Source organism: Rhodnius prolixus, unplaced genomic scaffold, assembly GCF_049639745.1.
Source record: "Rhodnius prolixus isolate KJV_2025 unplaced genomic scaffold, Rpr scaffold_12, whole genome shotgun sequence".
NCBI lineage: Eukaryota > Metazoa > Arthropoda > Insecta > Hemiptera > Reduviidae > Rhodnius > Rhodnius prolixus.
In genome coordinates this window covers 15,510,715-15,533,743 of record NW_027411635.1, presented here as the reverse complement: position 1 = coordinate 15,533,743, position 23,029 = coordinate 15,510,715, and the positions used below count along the sequence as shown (strand labels likewise).

The following is a 23,029-nucleotide window of genomic DNA, read 5'->3' as shown; positions in this document are numbered from 1 at the left end:
GGTTTTGTTTTTTATAAAGTCCACACACACCTCCTAGCTGCTTTGAAGATGTAACAAATGATGGCAGAAGCAAGTCTCAAAAATGCCGTTATTTAACAAACCTATTCAATTTACTAATTTTATGTATATTACAAAATGCAAAATTAGTAAGCTTTTTATTTTATTATTTTTAATTATAAATTTAATTTTTAGCTGCTGCGCTTGAAATGCAAAATTAATAACTAAAAATTCAAATCCAGACGATTTGGATTTACGTATTCAAATAAGTTTTTGTTTTATAAGCTCTAAAATTTTTAAAAAAGTAAGTCTTTATATTTGTCACATTTAATTAGAAAACTTATTAATAGAAAAAAAGACAGCGAATCAACTATTCACAGTTCTCTTGAGGAAGCTCCTTTGATGTTTTATGTACTACTGTAGTCTCAGCGACTGGAGTTAATGCACTGCTAGTTGCTAAGGGCCTAAAATAATGAAGTTATATATACATTATACTTGAATTTAGAATAATACACATTTCTTATAAAACAGTTAGGTAAAGAAAAGTGTTAACATAATTCAATTATAGAGTTATTAAATCGGTCTAAATGAGTCAGCAATGCATTCGAATGCAAGCAAAACGGATCACTTTGATCACGTTAAGATACCGGTTTTAAAATACCTAATTTCTTGTTGTCCCCACCCCCAACTTTCGAGATACTGTACCAGCGATGTTGGAAACCATTCAACATATCTTGAGTGGGTGTGGAGAACTGGCCTAAAAATATTATTATATAGTCATAACCAGATCACAAAAATTCTTAATAAAAAGTAGCCAAACGACATGCTTGGGTTTCCCAACACGTTGTTCCGTTAATCAGCTGAGAATGAATCAGAAAAAAAAAAAATGGTTGAGGTAATATTGCCAATTACAGTTTGTTATTTTCCCCAAGCTTACGACCAGAGACTAGGGCATCTTTAAGGCTTATGTTAACTAAAAATTGCACATTGTTTTTTATTACATATTTAAATTGTATTTTAACCATCTACAATTGCAACTAAATTGACAAATAGGTTAAATTGCAATTTAAAAATTTAATCAAATAATACTGAAATTGGCAATTATTTCCTCCCCCAAAATGAATAGGTCCCTAAAGTGTAAAAAATTGTGTGGTGATCTCAAATCAGTTGTTTCTCGAAATAAGTTACAACAAACTGAATTATTTAAAAATGAGCCCAAAAGTTACAAAGTTAAACTTACAAAGAATTGAACCACTCACACGATCCAGGAGCTGAATGCGATCTTCCAGTTGAATACAATCCACGAATTCTTGGGTTCATTGAAAATGGATTCTGAAAAATAAATATGGTTTTAATAAAAAATTAACAATATCTTTTTGTATTAAAATGATAATGTATAATATCTTTTATAAAAACTATCAGATATTATATTAAAAACTAACAATTCTTAATTATTGCGTAGATTTTTCTAAATAAAACAGTACTTAGTAGAGAGATAGTTGTTTGAGATACAGAAACGATGTCAGACGCGTGGTAGTTAAATGCCCGCTAAGAAAAGCGCCAACTTCTTCACAACCCATCTAAAATGACCCTTCCGGATAAAACTTCACAAATTAAAGTGAAAGGATACCATATATTTAATATTATATAAAAACTTGGGTCAAGTGTTGGTCTAGTGGTCAAGAGCGTGGCTTTGTAAGTGGGAGGTCCCCAGTTCGAATCCCGCGTATGATTACTTTTTATTTGTTAGAAAAAATGGTTTATAGTAAAATATGAGCTTCCGCCCCCGTCCACAACACCTAGTCAGTAGTTGGAAGTTAAGCCCACCTAAAGAAATAGGCGATTACTTTACTTTACTTTTATAAACAAACATAACATCATTAGTGCCACTTGAAAAAAAAATTCGGGGCCATCGCACTTTCTAAATCCGATTTTAATAAATTAGGCTACGATTTTTAATATGTGCATGCAAGTTACAACATGCAATGTACTGAAATGTCACTTAAGAGGAAAATCTTGCGTACATCTCCTAAAATGTTTTCACAGAATTTTCAGTGCAATGATTATACGGAATTTAAAGGGAATGGAGCCATTTTCAAGAAAATCATGAAAACTGAAAAAACGACAAATGGTATTCCCGGTTGGCTGATTTTGAACTTCTTTTTACGAGATCTTAAAAGTAATAATCTGGTGCGTACATAACTTTCTCTTACTGCTATTCTCACAATAATATCACCCCTTCCCTAAACCTTACTGTAATAACTTTTCCGGGAAAAAAGTTTTAAATAGAAATAATATTTCTACTGTACCAAGTGAACATTAAAATTTCAAGAACAACACGTTTATAAATAAATAAAAAATTGAACAAAATCAATAAAGAAATCAAAATCAATAATTTCCTGTTGACAGACTTTAAAATTAATGATTGGTAACAGATTTGATCTTGTTGTATTACTACACTAAAATCAAAAAGCGTTTGAAATCAACAACCTAATGGAAACCTCTGCTGTAATTAATTATATTTACCTGGAAAGAATGTTTTTTGAGCATGGCTTTAATGAGAATAAGAGTATCAAGCTTGGGCACGGATGTAACAACATCTCTAATTTCTTCCTCAGTTACTTCTACTAGATGACAGTTTTCATTCTCTGTAGGTAGCGGCTTTTCACCTTTATTAGTGACCCAGTCGTGGACCTGATAACGCGAACAACACATCAAATTAAAACACTGAAAGAATATTGTATAAAACAGAGCAAAGCATATTTTGTATAATTATACCTTTATCTCATGAAGATTAATTCTCTTGACTGGATCCTTAAATAGCATTTTACTGATAAGATCTTTCAAACTTTCACTGATTACTGATTCTTTTGGGAATATCAAATCTTCAGTTCTAATCTTATTATAAAGAGCAGGAATGCTTTCTGCTTGGAATGGAACATGACCATAAACGAATGCAAATAATGTTATACCAAGTGACCAAATGTCGTAAGCCTATAAAAATAATCTGATGTTAAACACTCACATAATTTTCTCTTACAACTATTATAATACAAGGGTGTTAAAAAAGATTATTATTTCTATTTTGTTTTATTTTTTAGCTGTAACCTTACTTTTCCCTGTTTACTAACATTTTCTTATTTGGTACCCTTTTTACTACCAAAACTTATAAAACCTTAAAACCTTATGATAAGATCTATGCGATTTAAAAATTAGCTCAGGGATTAAGAAATTCAGCTAATTTTGCGACGCTTCTCAAAAACACACCTACAAGAAAACCATTTCTAAAAAAATGGACCTCTTAGCGTGATGGAATTAGGGAAGCTCATTTTCCGCTGGCGGGTTCCTGTTGGTCTTGCGGCTATATCCGAATTGTATTCTTCTCAACATGAATGATCCATTTTATTAAGTCGAAAAAAGTTATCCCTTCACGAAAAAAAAAGTGGGGTCATACACATAATTTTAAACATCTTCGGGATATAAGATTTGAATTAGTAGTTTCCGTTTTAGTAGAAGTTTTGTATGATTGAGAAAAACAAAACACTTAAAACCTATAATACTTCTAATATTTGAAATATTCAGTAATTAAACTCAGCAAAGTTACCCACCTTGCCGCTAAAATGTGATGTAGTACATATTGCTTCAGGGGCGGCGAAAGCAGGTGTCCCAGCTGCATTGTTTAGACATGCATCAATACCGTCAAATTCATTACATACTCCTAAGTCAGCGATCTGAATATGATCGTTCTCACCGAGTAATAAATTTGAAGGTTTTATATCACGATGGATAATTCGCTGAAAGTGTACTGTAAATATAAAATAAATTTTCGGGGCTGCTATAAAACTTGTTAATAAATGGTTAATAAATCGAACAATTATTTCGGTATAAAATAAATATAGCTTACAGTATTCTAACCCCAATACAACATCTCTGAAATATTCCCAAGCTTTCTGTTCGGTAAGCGGCGATTTTGTAGGTAGGTGAAGTACTTCTCCTCTTTTCACCAATTCAAACACTGCCAAAAAAGAAATGAATAAAAACTTCATGAATATAGGTGATAAATATTCCTAAACGTTCAAATACTGTTATTTTCATTTTGATTTCTTAAAAAATAAAAGGAAACTCACCTAAATAAAGGTTATCCTCAACCGGATCATCAAGAACTTCAACTAACTTTACAATGTTTGGATGGTTTAATTTCTTCAGAACTGCAATTTCTCTATATATTTTATCCAGAGGATTAATCTCTTTACGATTAGGATTTTTCCTTCCTAGAATGCAAGTACTCAAATTATGCAAATTACACTCGTAAAAACGTCTGGTATGAAACACTCATATGATTTGCTTTTACTGCATTATTACATTATTAAATTTTCTAATTCCTATTACATTAGACAACAACACGAATCTTACACCTCACCATTTTAAAAATTACAATCTATTGTATTTTAGAGATACGCAACACCGCAATATTTTAAGCGATATGCAATAAAAATAAAATAAGGTATTTGTTAGAATTGGTAACTTAAAAGTGGTAAGCTAAATTCCACTTATTACAAATATATAGATCGAAGATACTGGATGAATGTGTCTAAGAGATATCTAATCAAATATTTATTAAAACAATTTTAAGAAGCTTTAGTTTCAATTTTAACACCTGTAAAAGTTTTTTTGTTTTCCTTTATTTTCATAACTGCAATACATTTTTGCAATAAGGCTGATACAACATGATAAATAGTATAAATACAAGAGTAGTCTGAAGGGAGAATTCACCCAATGGTGAAACTCCCAAATAAGAACATTTTACTACTGTGCACTGGCACTTACTTCAGTAAGAAGAAGATTGCGTGATCACCTGCGCTTCTACCGTCTTGGAGGATTTCCTGGCAATTTAGTAAGTTGGAAAACTACAGGATTATGATGTAAGAAAATTGAAGCATGGAATTTAACGTAACGGGATCTTCCAGCTTCAGAAACATAGGGAACAAGGAAATTTCGGTAAAAGGTAGTGTTTGATACAAAATAAGGGGCATTAGCAATTCGACGAAGTGTTTTTGATTGGAAGGATTGGATTTCGTAGATACTGGAAGGTTGGCCTGAGCCCCAAAGTTCCATTCCGTTAGTCCAGGTAGGATTGAGTATCATAGTGTACATAAGTCGTCGTTGTTTAGTGAAAGTTTCAATTATTTTTTTTTTTGTATAATTATAAAATTAAATGTAACAAAACAAAGTGTCCAGTATTCATCCGTCCTTAAGTTGCCAATAAGTAACAAAATATACGTATCCCAAATAAAACTTTGTTTGCTAAGGTCGGCCGGAAGAAGCACTTCTCTCACTAGGATAATTCGAACAAAGGTTAACTTTAACCCTAATTATACATAACGCTGAACTAGATACAGTTCATCTCTCTGGGAGCAGAGAGATACGCAATGTTGATCATTTATTTGTTTAATGCTTTAAAATAGCTTGGGCAGAACATTACTGCTAGAAAAATTATTGAGATTTGCAACTATCTACGGGAACAATGCCCACGCAACGCTGAAAGCCTATTTTTATATTATCTCCTTAACAAAAACTTAGTTTTAATATTATAATACTACTCAAATTATAATACAGAAAAATTGAGCTAAATGTCTGTAAAAAGAGATTTAATAGATCTTACCAAACACTCCAGCCTTCTTGAACAACTTTTTCTTAGATAATATTTTCATAGCCTGAAATACATACAATTCTTTTAATTTAAAGTTAATTTTATATTAAAATAAGCTAAACCAGATTGAGCATTAGTGTATGAGCTTAAATTATTATCCTTAAGTAAATTTGGACTTACATAATGAGTATTATCCTCAGCGTTGTACGCTAACTTCACTAATCCATAAGATCCCTAAAAAAAACAACTTCATCATAATAAAAAGGCCAATTAGCAATACGCAATATTAAATTTAATAAGGGAAAACAAAGAATCGAACATATATCATTTTCGCAAAAAACTCACCATCAAAAAATAATTTAAAACAAATACCTGTCCTATAGAATCAAGAAGACTGTACTGATTGAGTTGTAGGTAAGCACCAGATTTATCTATAGACACTCTCCTGGATTCTTTAAGCGGTGATTTCTTTCTTATGGATCTTGGTGAGGAGTAGGGGGAAAATGGTACTTCTGGGTATATTGCGCGTCTTGTTCGTTCTTCGAGGCATGCATTTGCTGTAATAATAAATTTACTTTAATATTAAATTTAGTATTTAAATAAAAAAGTAAAGTAAAGTAATGCCAATTTTTTTAGGCGGGCTTTAGGTCCAACTACCAATTAGGTGTCGTGGACGGAAGCGACTAGCAAGCATTGTTTACTGTTAATTTCTTTTATTAACCATTAAATAAAATTCATTAAAAAGAAAAGTAGAGAATTCCAACTGCAGACGCATGATCTCTTTATTGAGGAGCAAAACGTGATTATTATAGTTAATCTAGGTTAGCTCAAAATGTAGTAAAAATGGTGGATTCAAAAATGCCAAAAACTAAAATAAAGCACCTGGACAAGTTAAGACATCTAAAGTTAAGGTTGCTAAATGTATAGGTGGTAGAGATCAGAGAATTAAAACTGAAGTGTTGAGCTATCAAAATGAAGATTGGCGGAAATAGTAGAAGATACCCAGAGCTGAATTTTAGTGTCAGTACTGTATGAAATAACAGTAATAATTGCAAAATGACGGAAGATATTATTGGACAAATTGTTTAAATCTAATTGCGTTTGACTTTATGTGACAAGTTGGAGTTTACCATATGACTTAGACAGATAACTCCTTTGTCTTATTTAATTGCTACTATTATTTTCACACTCTTTAATATGAAACTGAGCGTTAACTTTCTTTTTTTTCAAAATAGCAATAGCTAATAATAAAGAAGTATATTTACTATATTCATATTTACTATTGAGAATATAAAGGAGCCTTATTTATCTAATTGCTGAAAATTATTAAACCTGAACACTGAAACACATATATTAAAAGCGGTTAATCAGTTAATAAGGTTCAACTATACTAAATGATGTTTGCTTATCAACTCAGTCAGCAGATACTATTTATCTCGGAAAGTTGTCTTTAAAGTTACAGAAACATAACGAAGTTATTCGCATTGGTTAAAGCTACTTCCACAAAAATAAATATTCGCCTGCGAGATTCAATTTAACCTCAATGAATTTTAGAATACAAAAGAAAGTGAATGAAGAATTTTTGCAAATATTATTTTTGTAAACGGTTACAAAACGAAGGACCAATTAGTTACCACTATCAGAAGTACTCCATTGTTTGGAAGCTGAAGGTGTGTGTGTTGAATGTCCAACGGAGAGCAAAGGGCTATCAGCATCAGTACTATCAGCAGTTTTATTTTGTTCAGGATCTGAAGTTAGTGCATCAGCCGTATCACATCTGACAACAAAAGAATTAGTAAGAAATCAATCATTCTTTTACTCATCCACACTCAATTTTTATCGAAAAATATTTTTAGATTTTTCGACTTTTCGGTTTTCCGATTTTCTCCACATTATTACTACCTTCATAACGTAGGTCTATCATTTGTATCTGAAACATTTTTCAAGGAACACTCGATGAGGCGTAGTTCTAGGAACATGGGAGTATTAGGTTTCCCAAAAGTGCCAGTTTAGTTTACTATGTGATTCTATCTCAGTATACTAGTAAAAATCAAATTTGTAGCCAAAATTTCCAATTTGAAAATAATGACTTACCGGAGTTTCCTCTTAAATGTTTGTATTTTAGCGATTTTCCCTAAAACTAATATTTTTCTACAAACTTTACACGTCTACTAATAATTACCAGTATGTCTGCCTCTTAATTTTCATAATGCTTTCCTGGTAATTTCATTAAAATGAATTTCTATGGAGTTGCAGACACGTCACGCTTTCCACGCCGTAACATGTGTCAAGATTGGTCGTAAATCTTGTGTACGGTATAATTTTTTTTTAAAAAAACAGACATAACTCTAAGCATTAATTTGAATACAAGATACCTCAATATTCGGCTGTACAAATAATTGTTTTAAATATTTATTTTTCAAGACATTGATTTAGAGAGTATTGTTAATTTAAACTCCCAATTTTATTGGAACTTTCATAGTCTCCTTGATACGCTTCGCAATGTCTAGATGAGAGGTTGATTGCATCTCCATCGTTCGAGATGCCACATCTAGGTCTACAATTAAGCTGTAATTGTGAATTGGGGCAGATTAAAAAGAACCTGTAAAGCCGCAGAGGTCCTCACAGCACCCGTCATGTTAGACAAGGAAGCCTTTGAACGCAGCTGAATGCCCGAACGTGCGAGGTCTTCGTTCACCAAAACCTACCCTTCAGGAAATCATTGGTCTAAACCAAGATGGTACCCACAATGGTTAAATTCACAAGGTCGTCCTGGGTCTTCATTCCTCTAACGTTTCAATGGCGTCACTGACCTTGTTTATAACATTATTCAGTTAGAGATTCTATGTCAGCTTAAAATACTTAACTTTTACGGCATTGTGAGCTCTGTTACCTCCCTCTACTATCACAAATAAGGACTAAAATAAAAGGCCACTAAATAAACACAATAAACTACTAAGGAAACATCATTAAACTGAACTAACTAGGAAAATACTCACTCTCTACTGCTGAAACATAATCCCATCAGAATGTGATCGTGTAGTTGACTTCCCATGATATATGTGTTTCGTTAATCCAATTAACTCTACAAAACACCATTGTTTATGCATTTCACCTTCAACTAGTTAAAAAACTTTTCCAAAGATCGTTTGATATAAAACATGTTCCTCACTGAAAAATCAAAACAAAAAAATCCTTTAGTATGCATACTATATACGAAGGTGTACCAAATTAATTCCTAGAAAGCTACTATTCCTAATACAGTTTAATAAATTTTAATTAAATGAACTTAGTGTCATGATCTTAGTGACACTTAGTGTCAGGCATCGCAAATCGAGTAGGGAAAATTTGTTTAGTATTTTAATAAGTAATAATGAATAAATAACAAATTTACTGCTAAATTTTATAAAGATAAAAGAAATTCTGCTGTTATCACATGTGTACATTCTTATTCCGTATTATGTTTATTTTAGGGATAACGTAAGTTAAGTCAATTATAGTTCAGGAACCAAGAGCAGGTTACTATAATGTATACAAACTTTTCACGATCCTTCAGTCACCAGATAAACATGAAGATTTGAGGAGGGCCATATGAGGAGTTTGTCCTCTAATTATTCCCGTTCAAGATTCTTTTAAAGGTTGGCCAGTATTGACAAATCTCAAATGAGTAGGATTTTCCATCTTTTTGTACATGAACACTGAGTGCAGCCTTTTTTGTTCTAATATCCAACACCAAAATCGGTGTTTTTAACGTACATACATTCCTTAAGTTATTAAAACTTTCATTAACTCGATTGTTTTCATTACCAAAAGAAATACGCGAATTTTCTTTTGAATTCAAAATTTAACTACTAATAACACGGTCAGCATAAGTATAGTAAGGTCAGCCCCTCGCAACATGTCCCAATCCAGGGAAGGGTGTACACTAGATTACAGTTCACAAAAGAATAACCAAATATTTAAAATAAAATTCGAAGTAAATTAATAATGCATATGTTTTCGATATTGTAAATGTAAATGTAGTTTATTAATAGTTATTACTAGTAAGTATGTATTATATATACACTTCCTAAAATATAATATGCAATATTTCAATGTTAATGTATCCGCTATAAGGTCGAAGCATTAGCGGAACAAATAAAACTAATAGGAAATAAATAAATAAGACCAGTAAGCAGGGTTTTAATATATCCATAAAAAATAGCTAGTATGGATATATGTATGTTTTAAATGAAAAATAATAATATATACCTCTATTAAATTAACGATAATAACGAACTTTTATACTAACTTACTATTCTCACCCATATTTTTGTTCGATTTAAACAGTAATTTCGAAGGACACACTCAAAATTTGCCCACACACTGAATAAAATTGTGCAAATAATATATTTTCTTCTGCAAGACACTTTTAAATCGCTAAATAAAAAATCTAAAAACACTTTATGGAATAATAAAAAAAAGTAATTCTAACAAAATAAGGTACTCTTCCTTTAAAAAAATAAATCGTTTTTATAAATAAATAAATGCAACAACTTCATGAGAGGATACATGAGTACAGGTTAAGGACATCCTACTGACCTTACTCGATTTATCTTGTACTAATCGATTATACATATTTTTATTCAAGGATATTAAACGTTTCAAGGTACTTAATGCACCCAAAAGCGGATAAGGTTTCGATGTACTATATTATTCTATTAAGTTTTGTTCTAATAAGGACGTCACAGTCTAACATCTAACCCTACTCTAGTAAATGGCTATTTGAGATGAAAATTCACTTTTTACTGTGAACCAAATCTGACATACTATGTTCCAACTTTTTCCTCTGTTATGCATATTATTGTCGTTATCTTATAACAAAATTTTCCAGTCCCAACTAGCTGATAGTTCGTTATATTTTCTTAGTTTTTCGTAATGAGAGAAATGAATAATGTCTACCTGGACTGCAGTATATATTACTGGTTTAAATTTGTTTTTTCTTTTTTTTAATGATTTAAGGCGCTTCAACATGAGGTTATTGGCGCCCGGAGCTTTTTTCAGTGCACTTCCGACTTCCGGACAGTGTTCAGTCGTTACAGACAACACTGTCCATCACCGGACAGTGAGCTGTAAGAAGCTCCTAGGAAGAGAAAATCTAAGGGACAGCAGCTGGATCTGGTTTAAATAGCTCTTGCCTTTATCACATGCCACTCTTTCCATGTCTAAACTAGCTAATAGTTCCTCAGGGTTTCTTAGTTTTTCGTTATGTGTGAAATAAATTAGGTTTACAACTGTTGTAATATTTGGAGCTGTCTTAAATAGCGATTGTCTTTATCACAAACATGTCTAATTAAATTATAGTTCCTTATAGTTTCTCAGTGTTATATTAAAACTGTCCGGTAGGACAGTTGTAACATATAAGGGTTGATGGTCAAAAGTTGCACGAAAAAGCGTAACGTTCAAAAACACCCAACTTTGACAATTTTTTTCTCTTTTTCTATAAAAGATAAAATTCCAAAATTTTCTTTAAAATATAAGTCAAATCCTCCTTTATGACTAATTTAATTGCAACAACATAGATTAAATAGATTTCGAGAAATACGTTGCTAAAAATGGGCAAAAGCGGCATTTTCAGAAAATTTTCTTGTTCTTGTTGTTCTTCTTGCTGTTACCTTTTTTGTAAACAACGTAGCGCCTAAACGCGCAAACCGATTTTCACGAATGAGGTGTCATTCGATTCGGAATTTTATGTAGATGTGCCTTTTGGGGATCTCGACGCTGTACATCGAATGGGAGAGGAGTTAGCCCCATGTATATAAGGCCCCCTCCAAAATTATTATTACTAATAACTCTGTAAATCTTGGCCCGATTTTGTTAAAATTTGGCAGGATGAAAGGGTTAGAGCTCCCCTACGTAACAATGAAGCGACGTCCAGCTCTCTTACACCTTCTAAGGGGAAGTTTTGCAAACATTTAAAATTATCGTTTTGTGATCCTATTTTCTTGTATGAAGTGTTATTAGGTTAAAAAGTCATGTTGATTTGCATTTTTAGAAGTCTCGACGCTGTGTATCTTAGTAGACGCAAGTCAGGCCCTCTCTAAAACTATTATTACTAATCTTTCTGCAATGCTTAGTCCAATTTTACAAAAAGTTTAACACGAAGAAGCGGTTAAAGCTTCCCTATGTGACTCTAAAGTGCCATCATGTTTTTACACCAACTAAGAGGAAGTTCTACAATCGTTCAAATTATCGACGTACGAACTTATTTAAATGAATGAATTGTCTTTCAATTTGAAATTTTAGATACAGTAATGATGGAGGGGAGTTTGCCCCACTGAAATAAAGCCCTCTTTTAAACGGTTATTAATAATAACTCAGTAAATCTTCGCCCGTCTTTAATCAAACTAGGCAAGAAGAAGAACTTAGAATTTATGATATTTAAGTGTCATCGTGCTCTTCCCTTTAATCAACCCTTATACTTAACTTTTAAAACATTAAGTTTTTGTTAAGGATTTTAAAATATTAAATGTGGTTACTAGAAAAAATTAAAATAAAAAAAATTTATTGAGCAAATTTTAACAAAATGTTAAAAGAAAGTTGTGAGAATCAGCTGTTTAACCTCTCTTAAAAACTCGAATTACTTAAAAAAAAACAAAAAAACATTCCAAAAATTTATCTAGACTATAAGCTTCTAATTAAAGTAGGAAAAAAACTTAGAAATTATTTATTAATTAATAAATACCATTTTATTCTCAAAATATAGTCACCACATAATCACCATGTTTGTGACGTCATAAAGTAATTACTACTAGATTATTTATTAAAAATATTTAAAAAATATTTCAAGCGTAGAAAACTATTTTCTAATTTAATAAAAAGTAATCTACTAAATGATTTTGAATAATAATAAAAAAAAAGTAAAAAAAGTATCTCACGTACATACCACGCAATAAGGTAACAGTCAGTAACAGCTGTTTATTACCTTCACACTACTGTTATCTCAGTTCAACTCGAGTTCTGGTGGGGGTAACTACACTTCTGCACAGTAAGTACATTTTCTTCATTTAAATTGATAATATTCCATCTAATTTTTATAATTATTAATAGAGTATTACAAAGAAAGAATTATACGAAAAAAATTAAGGTTTTATATAATTTTATTTAAAGAAATTCAGGCAAAATAGAATTGACCCAGTACAGTCGTGACTGAACAGACTTGCATTGTTTCTTCTATGACTTTATATGAATATATTTTTTTACTTTTTAGTAGTTTATAACTATTTTTGACATTTTAAGATAATTTAGTCTTTGTAATAAAAGTTTGATGGATTTTTATTTTATTATTTTTTATGCACGTAGTCATACAAATAATTTAATTCTCTAGAGTGCATGGTTAAAGTAAATTGTGTTGAATAAAACCATCTTCAATAGAGTTGAGTAAATTTGTAATTCAAGTGTTACTTTTTTTTTAAAAAAAAAGTCAAAGTAAATAGGCGAGCTTTAAGACAATACTGAATTTGTACTAGGTATTACTGAAACTACTTTTTTTATTAATTAGACTATTATTTATTAATTCCAATTAGAAATAATGAATTTAGACCAAGACCTTTTTCAACTACGATGAACCATAAACTGCGTAGATAAGTGTTAAACTCTTTTATTAAATGACTGGAATTTTAATTCATTCATAAGTCAACCAGAAAATCTTTTGATAAGGTTTGAATTAAATTTCTCCACAATTATTTTGGACTTATTGGTCCTTTTAGCTGAAGGAACGTATTAAATCATTTATTCAATTTTTCATGCATTCAATTTCGAGTTATTAAATTAATTACAATTAAATATCGAGTTCCATTAACAGCTAAACAGCTGATATGCTATTCTTAGTATCAGCTGATTAGTGTAAATTCCACATAGCCATTATAACCTTCACGTTGCTGTTATCTCAGTTTAACTCGAGTTCTGGTAGAGGTAACTTCACTTCTGCGCAGTAAGTACATTTTCTTCATTTAAATTGATAATATTCCATAAAATTTTTTAAATTTCTAATAGAGTATTAGATAGAACATAAATAATTAAGGTTTTACATAATTTTATTTAAAGAAATTCAGACAAAATAGAATTGACCCAGTACAGTCATGACTGAACAGACTTGCATTGTTTCTTCTAAAAATTTAAATGAATATCTTTGTTTGCTTTTCAGTAGTTTATAACTACTTTATACTTTTCAAGATAATTTAGTCTTTTTATTTAGTAATAAAAGTTGATGGATTTTTATTTTATTAGTTTTTAAGCATGTAGTCATACAAATAATTTAATTCGCTAGAGTGCATGGTAAAAGTAAATTTTTTTGAATAAAACCATCTTCAATAGAGTTGAGTAAATTTGTAATTCAAGTGATACTTTTTTTAAAAAAAAAAGTCAAAGTTAATTCGTGAGCTTTAAGACAATACTGAATTTGTACTAGGTATTTACTGAAACTACTTTTTTTTAACATTTTAAGCATTAATTAATTTAAATAATGTTAATGATTTATAGTATTCCAATTAGAAATAATGAATTTAGACTTAGACCTTTTTTCGACTACGATGAACCATAAACTGCAGAGATAAGTGTTAAACTCTTTTACTAAATGACTGGAATATTAATACATTTATAAGTCAACTAAAACGAACCTTTTGATAAAGTTTGAATTAAATTTCTTTACAATTATTTTGGACTCATTGGTCCTTCTAGCTGAAGGAATAATTTAATTTAAATGCCTATAACTTGTTTTAAAACTATTTCATAAAGTTGAATTTAAGAGTGATTCTATTGAACTTATAATTATAAGATTTTGCTGAAAAGTTCGAAAATAAAAATGAATATTTCTATTAATTTTGAGAGAGTAATTTTGAATTAAGAAAGACTTTATTTGGTTGGAGTTCTTACTATTCTCAAAACACTTACCGCATCCCTCTGTGATCAAATGGAATTGCAATCTTCTTGATTAGATCATAGCCATCTGCAATGTGCATGTTAACTTTTAACTCCTGTTACTGTCTTTAATTAATTCATTAGTTATTTATTTATTGCATAATATAATTTGTTTTATTTTATTAACACAATGTTTCACTAATCTTTTTCTTTCTATTGCTACAGGAACCGAGTTCGTGTTAAAATCCCCGGGAGTGATTGCTTCGGAACTTTTTTTTACCTTTATTAAATACTACCATTTAATTTTAACCTGTGCGTATTAAAAAATAATTGCTTCGGTTCTTCCAAATTCCGCTACAAATTTAATGCGTTCAAAGTATTTGTTTGCGATATAAATATTTTTAACTAGTGTCAAGTGTCCAGTGCCAATTGACGAGTTGATGAGGCCTCCTGCTCCACCACCAAGACGCAGAGGACTACATCGATGGATATGTAACAGCAAGATATTGTTACATATCCCAACCTACAGCAATAAAGGTAGGCTGGGGAATTCTTAGTGGTTATATTTATGACGTTCGGGCGCGATTAGTAGCGTGTCACTCGCTCCAGGCTCGCCTAGAACGAGCGGCACTCTAAACACTCCTTATCAAAATTTTAACATTTTTATAGTTGGCCAAATTTTACTTAGTTGTTACTAAGTATTTGGCGAACTATCTTTTCCGTCAACGACAATTACTTCGGATTTATTTATAATTATGATTCAAATTATTAGGGCATGTTAGGAACTTCAAGAAGAAGGATGACATAACACATTAGATATTTAAAGTAATTTCAAAATTAAAGTTTAAAATTTGCTTTTTAGTTAGGGTTTTCAGGTGGACCAATACCAAATATTAGATAGTTAAAGTAATATAAAAATTAAAGTTTAGAATTTGCTTTTCAGTTAAGGTTTTCAGCTACACATCAACCAGCCAGCCACTCTTCACCTATTTAGTGCATGATATATATTTAGTGCATGACAAAATGACACTAGTCATTTTATAAATAAATTGAATCATAATTATTCATTTATATGGCCACTATTAATATCCTTCTTCGGAACTTCAAGTCCAAGTAGAGCAGACGAGGTAAGATAATTCTGCATGTTACTAAGCATGACTATTTTTATATTTATTTTATGTATTTAGGTATTCAAGAAATACAACATATTAGATAGTTTAAATTCATTTCAAAATTACATTTTAGAACTTGATTTTTAGTTAGGGTTTTCAGGTGGACCAATACAATATATTAGTTAGATATTAAAGTAATTTCAAAATTAAAGTTTAAAATTTGCTTTTTAGTTAAGGTTTTCAGCTACACATCAACCAGACACTTTGGAAATGGATAATATATTAGTTAAATATTTAAAGTAATTTCAAAATTAAAGTTTAGAATTTGCTTTTTAGTTAGGGTTTTCAGGTGGACCAATACAACTTATTAGATAGTTAACGTAATATCAAAATTAACGTTTGAAATTTTATTTTTTAGTTAGGGTTTTCAGCTACACATCAACCAGTTACTTTCGAAATTTTGCATGTTACTAAGCATGAATATTTTTATATTTATTTTATGTATTTAGATATTGAAAAAATACAACATATTAGATAGTTTAAATTCATTTCAAAATTATATTTTAGAACTTGATTTTTAGTTAGGGTTTTCAGGTGGACCAATACAATATATTAGTTAGATATTAAAGTAATTTCAAAATTATAGTTTGAAATTTGCTTTTTAGTTAGGGTTTTCAGCTACACATCAACCAGACACTTTGGAAATGGATAATATATTAGTTAGATATTTAAAGTAATTTCAAAATTAAAGTTTAGATTTTGCATTTTAGTTAGGGTTTTCAGGTGGACTAATACAAGTTATTAGATAGTTAAAGTAATTTCAAAATTAAGCTTTAGAATTTGCTTTTTAGTTAGGGTTTTCAGGTACTTTCAGGCTCCTGATGATTTACACAGACACTGACACCATATCAATAATCACAGAAACAACATTACCAAAACAACACTTCATTCTTAAATAAAAACAGTGAACGTCTTGAGAAATCCAGATGTAGATATGTCATTAAATTTTTTTATTTCATACTTCTTTGTCTGTGGGAAATTTTCAGTTAATTCATTTTTAAATTTAATTTGATTCTTAGCTGTAAAGGTTCTTTTTTTCGGGATCTCTACAAAATTCATCATTTCGGTGGTTGCAAGCGTTATATGAAATATTATTAAGTGTCAAGTTGGGTATTGTCCCCTGGCAGCGCGTAAACTGCAGTGGACAATGATTATCGAATAAATATTTTGTTTTTGATTAAGTTAGTTTTGGCGATTTGTATAACTTCTTTGTGATAAGACTCTTCTCCTTCTAAATTGTTGCATAGTTGGATTAAGACAAAATATTTTCTGTTGGTATTGAGTGGGAGAACAAATATCTGTGCCAGTTCTGTTATTCGATAGGATGTGTTGTTCTCGATGAATTATTAACCTGCCTAAGCAAGACGAATCCTTAAATATTTGGTTTCCTGAAGAACTAGTCCACGATCAAAGATTCATTTTATATTCATCAGTATAGTACGGGGAAGTCTAATCCTTCTTCACATCCTTTTGTTAATTGTTTCTTTCATATCCAAACATTTCAATCTTTTTATTGGGAGAACCATGTTGCATTTCAATACTAAGAAACGCTATTTCTCTTTTGAGAAGTTCAGAGGATTCTTTGAAATTTGTGACAGTCTATCTATTCTTTCGCATAATAAGCATTGAAACTGGTAACATTTGTTATTATCACTATATCAAAAAATGGAATATTTAACAAATAAAAAGTAATGAAAGTTATTAAAGTATTTTTTTTTTTAAATAATTAATGCTTTTTAAATTTTATATTAAATTCCAGCAAATTTAGGGCATAAATCGAAATGAAATAGGTTTTTAGGTGTTCGTTGTCTACTCTTAGTTTAAAATTAGTCTAAAAACTTTTGATAATAATAAATCTTGCCAACATAAAGAAACAATAAAATAATAGTTTAAACTAGTGCTTCACTTTGATCGAGGAAGGTGTGGATTAGTTATTTACTGAGATCCAGCGATTTTAGTTCAATTCCTGCTGTCAAAAACCCAAACAAGGCACACATTGTGGTTTTTTGCTTCTTCATAACATCAGTTAGTTCGTCGATAATGCTTCATCGAATCATTTCGTAGTAGATTTCCAACTTTTCGAAAGGCTTCCTATGCTTCTTTTTTTGGCAATCCTTGTTTTATGTATACATACATGAAGTCGCAAAAATTATCCGCACCTCACTCACAAGTCAACATCATCCGTACAAGATCCAACTTATCTCAAGCCCACTTCTTCAATCAGAAAGGATTAATTTCGACGCAACAGTCTTCGTTACCACTTTACAAGAGATCAAGAAAGCAAGATTCAAATGACTGTTCTTCAACTTGCCTCAACTCATAAACAACATCCATACAAGATCCCACCTATCTCAGCCCACTTCTTCAATTAGGAAGGATTAATTTCGACGCAATAATCTTCATTACCACTATTGAAGAGATCAAAAAAGCAAGATTCACATGACTGTTCCTCAACTTGCCTCAGCTCATAAACAACACCTGTGCAAGATCCAACTTTTCTCAAGTCCTCTGCAATAAGTAAGTTTCATTTCAATATTCTGACCTCCTAACCAACAAGTTCGAGTCAAGTTTCTTGTTATTTACGTGGTATTGGCAATTTGTTAAATTTTAAACGATTATTCTAAAACTTCTTAGTTGATTTACATTTGACGAACTTACTAGACTGACAAAATGGCTATGTAGGAATAAAAAAGGCTAAACTTACATTGACTAAAATTCCGAACTGTGAACTCATATTCTTACAACTACGTAAACCATTTTTAAAAAACAGAATAACTTTAACTTGTCAATAGTTCTGTTGCTACTGTCCAAATCAGTTAGTCTTGTTATGCATGGGATTTATTTTTGAATTTGTTTAAATTTTCAACTTCTGAGTAGGCCTTATTGCATATATAGTACGTGATCTTTTACAGCAGTAAACCAAACTTTAAAACTGTTAAGTCTGAAACTTTAGTTGTAAATGATAAATATTACAGAATTTCTATTTGTCGTCTTAAGTTGAAGGAAGAAGTATTAATTTCGTTATATTTTTAATGATCTGTGTGAACTAACAGAACTGCAAATCGTATAAATTTGTGAAGTTAAATTCTTGGTTTTTTACCGAGTTATATGGTTTAAATTTATTACTGTTCTTAGTTTAGTCGTTTCCATCTGCACGGTGTTAGAGAAACTAGAGAGTATAGTCGATTTTCTCAATTCATAAACCCTTTTCTATGACATAGAAATGGGCTCTACCGGAAGTCCAACAATTTGAAAACAACTCAATAGAGTCATCTCTCAACATTGCACATTTAGAGCGCTTAACTTAAACACATCTTTATTTAAACTTTAAAATTTATTACTTGAGATATTTGCAATAACTGCTCAACTGTAGACTTCTAAATACAGATTGACAGTTCTTATTTGGCATTAGATAAAAATTGAATGATCTTATATTTATGTCAAGTGGATATTTTGTTTACATTCAATAAATTAATATATTTAGCGTGAAAGAAAATTATGCAGCTAAATTTCAGATAATACATAACAATATTTTGAGATAAAATGAAATAGTTAAATTACAAAATTATACTAAACTATAACCAGTGAAATAAATGATACATTAACATTAAATAAATTTTAATAGAATAAAATAATCATAAAAATGAGAAGAGTTTATTTACTTATGTAAAAACTTTAAATGCATTATTAAAATTACGAATTACATTTTAAAGAGGAAAACTGAGTTTGTGATAAGGGTTTCGGTTTAATCTTTACAAGAGCAGAATTAAAAATTGTATATTTTGGGTATTTGAAAAAGGAATGGGCAAGCGACAAGAGATTATATAAATGTAAATGTGTGGATGTATGTTTTGTATTATTTAAATGGGAAATTGTTGAAGAAAAAATCTGCTGAGACGATCAAGTGTCTTTGTTTTGTCTTGTGTTTCTGTTTGGTTATTGTTCACCATTGTTCTGAACATCCTGAGTAGTTTTGAGTTCATTACTTGGGGAAAGTAAAATTGTGGTTTTCACAAAAGGTTTATTTTAACATCAAATGTTGTGAATACATATTCTATTTTTAAATACTTACTATGTGTGACCATTCGTATGATAGAACAATCAGGACATACAATCTTAAGTGTTTCACTCAATTGGACTTTTTTATTTCATGTTACCCAATTTTATTTCAATTAAACCAAAACAACAAACGTCACAATTATAGTCTACGCTGCAATTATCAAATATCACTTTTTTTTATCAGCTAACAAAACTACAGACCTGTATCAGAGGTAACTGTAGAAGCTGGACTGCAGCCAGCCCTGAGTCATCTCAGATACGAGGTGCTCAAGATGTTTTGTTAGTAAAAAGAAAAGAAAAGTTGATTATGGATATTGTCGGCTAAAAGACTGATTGTGATGATGTTTGTTGCTAGGAGTTTGAAGATTGGAATGTATAATATCTTTGTCTTTAGTAACATGAAATCCAAACAGTACCATTGAGCTGAGAATGATTGTTGGAAAAAATGTTCTGATAATTGTTCACAGTATACGTTGGTAAGATGCAACAATATTTAAAAATTAGAATATTCAAACACAAATTTGAGATTTAAAATATCCTTTTGGGCACGCAATTTACTTCCGATAAATCTTCAATTCAGAATGAACTCAAGTCTATGCAATAAAACAATGGTAAACATTTTACCCAAACAGAAAATACTTAACAAAAACTAAACAAGTCACTTGACGATTTCAACAGAATTTACTCTAAAAATAATAATACACAACAGAGAGCCAAACATTTAATTCCACCAGCAGAAGATCGCTCAATGCTTGCACTTTTCGCTTTTTCTAACTAATATCCATTCTTTAATTGCTCATTAAAGATTAACCTATGACCACTTACTTCAAACAAAGCTCGCCTTGATAAAACGCAATTAATGATTTAATATTGTATATCAAGTTTTATGTCAATGAAATGAGCTCAACTTATTTTCTTAAAATTTATTTGATATTTAAGTGTTTCTATTAATTACTGTGATATAGTTTTCTATTTTTTTATTGTTAAACTTAATTAAATTTATGTTTTATCTAAAAATATTATCTTTATTCGTTATTTAGGAAATTTATCTTTCATTGTTAGTAAATTTCATTTTTCTTATTAATTTTTATTGAATAGTATTCTACTTTGAACATGTTTTGAATTGAGAGGCGTTTTATTCAGCTAGGTTTCTCTTAAAGGTGGGTTGGACATCACTAAATCATGAACAGTAATTAGTTTAGAAAAAACCAAGTTTTAAAACTTCTCATATGATCTGATTTCACAGTTCTGTATGTAATCATAGAACTCAGAAGAATGTTGTATTCTGAGATCGAATTTAAAGTTAAGGAAATTGAGAAATCTCTGTAAACTTAAAGCTGGGTCTATCATTGGACGAGATACTGCGCGTACGTCGTGATTTGCCTTCGAAACGTCGAATATAATCCGCGTCGGCTTTTAGTTCGTCGGAGAAAAGCGCGTCGCTCGTGTAGAGGGGGCGGTCGATTTGCATGGTATTGCATGGTATTGCATGATAGTCGCTTTATTTCCTCGTAATTTATCTGCGGTTTCACTCGGGTAGCGTAGTCGTACTACTATTATACGCCGTTCTGCGATCTTCCGTTCCGTACTTACTCACCGCGACAGTTCTTGTTCTGTTAGACCCGACTAAATAAGAAGGCATATGAGAAAAATTCTGTAATGTTTTTATTTAAAAGATTCAATACAAGTTTCAATCTTGTAGCAATATCAAGTTTGGTTTAAATATGAAATAGAAGATCACGGACAAATATTTATGTTAATATTGCCCTACATATCCAGAAGATATAAATTTTAACAATATTGGACAGAAAGAACTAAAAACAAAAGACTAACTGCTCCGAAAATATGCAATAACTACAATAATTAAATTATTTTGAAGTTCACATAATTTAAGAAAATGTGTTCTGTTTTGGAATTTGTGTTCATTAATGTTTGCCTTTATTATTTTCATAAAGACTCAAATGTAAAGTTCATGCTTTGCTTTTTACAAAGAAAGATTTTTTAATTCATTCAAGACTGAAGAATAACATCTTAGTATTCTAAATATTACGTTCAACTGCGTGTAGTTTAATATAATCGTTTCTCATTTAAATGAGTTGCCAATTCTGATAAATCTTTTATTGAAGTATAAAATGGTTAGGAGGTGTAGATGGATTAGATGGGATAGATGTACTGGATTAGATGGGAGAAATGAACTGGATTAGATGGATAGATGTACTAGATAGATGATTTGGATTAGGTGGGATAGATGTACTGGATTAGATGGGATAGATGTACTGAATTAGATGGATAGATGTACTGGATTAGATGGGATAGATGTACTGGATTAGTTTGGATAGATGTACTGGATTAGATGGGAGAAATGAACTGGATTAAATGGGAGAGATGTACTGGAATAGATGGGATAGATGTACTGGATTAGATGGGATAGATGTACTGGATTAGATGGGATAGATGTACTGGATTAGATGGGAGAAATGAACTGGATTAAATGGGAGAGATGTACTGGAATAGATGGGATAGATGTACTGGATTAGATGGATAGATGAACTGGATTAGATGGGAAAGATGCACTGGATTAGATGGGATGGTAATAATCGTTCAGAGTATCTTTTGTCATATCGTAGTACAAAAAAAGCTATTTTCTTTTGAATTGAAGTCTCTTTGTCTTCTTTTGAGCTCTTCTCTAACTGAAACAGAATTCTTTTTAACTCATCCACACTTTCTATGACAGATTTCTGAGAAACACTTTTTTACGTGCTATTTTATTCCATTTCTTAAGGGCCTTGATGCTTTGGTATCAAAAGGCTTTTAGAATTTTTACATTTCAAACTAAAATTAAACATCTAGCAATTAAACCCATTATTGTTCGTGCTGTACTCTAAATTTGAAGATAAAAGTAAATGTGTAATTCAGAAGGAGTTATAAAATAAGAAAATCACATTAATAATTCTAATTATCTTTTTAAGATAAAACAAAATATATTATTATTATTGTATTGATACTAAACTTGTTAGGAATTTCATTGTTTGTATCTTGTGTTTTTCAAAGCTGAGAGTTGGATGTAATCGTACGACTATAAATTGTTTAACATTAAGTAAGTAGTTGATCTGAATTAGGTGGATTTGGTCGGATAGGTAAAAGAAATGGTTTTCTTTTTTTTGACACGGGAAAGGCCTGAAGTCCTGGTCCTGGAATTTCAACTTGGACTGTCAACAGAAGAGCTGTGAATAAACAAAGGACACACTTTAGC

The 23,029-nt window shown here is 30.6% G+C and overlaps 1 protein-coding gene across 5 annotated transcripts; it reads right to left on the bottom strand.

Annotated features, from left to right (window-relative positions):
* Positions 1-224: 224 nt before the first annotated feature.
* On the bottom strand, positions 225-10,184 carry LOC141462049 (calcium/calmodulin-dependent protein kinase kinase 2-like). Of its 5 annotated transcripts, XM_074143628.1 has the most exons (13): positions 9,943-10,184; positions 8,647-8,818; positions 7,282-7,424; positions 6,020-6,204; positions 5,828-5,881; positions 5,660-5,711; positions 4,125-4,268; positions 3,902-4,012; positions 3,606-3,802; positions 2,776-2,991; positions 2,524-2,691; positions 1,238-1,329; positions 225-461 (listed from the first exon to the last, which is right to left on the bottom strand). In XM_074143628.1, the coding sequence occupies exons 2-13, from the start codon at positions 8,700-8,702 to the stop codon at positions 368-370; spliced, it is 1,512 nt and encodes a 503-aa protein (XP_073999729.1). In that variant the 5' UTR covers positions 8,703-8,818; positions 9,943-10,184; the 3' UTR covers positions 225-367. The 5 variants fall into 5 exon arrangements, with proteins under 5 accessions (XP_073999729.1, XP_073999726.1, XP_073999728.1 ...); XM_074143625.1 differs by having other exon boundaries at positions 3,606-4,012; XM_074143627.1 differs by having other exon boundaries at positions 3,606-4,012; positions 9,952-10,090.
* Between the last annotated feature and the right edge of the window lie 12,845 nt (positions 10,185-23,029).

Coding starts and splice junctions, on each gene's coding strand:
- LOC141462049 (XM_074143625.1), bottom strand. CDS start 8,702: ATGGGAAGTCAACTACACGATCACATTCTGATGGGATTATGTTTCAGC. Junction 5,882..6,019: donor TTCTTGATTCTATAGGACAG/GTATTTGTTTTA, acceptor TGTTTTTTTTAG/GGATCTTATGGATTAGTGAA. Junction 2,992..3,605: donor CATCACATTTTAGCGGCAAG/GTGGGTAACTTT, acceptor TTATTTTTATAG/GCTTACGACATTTGGTCACT.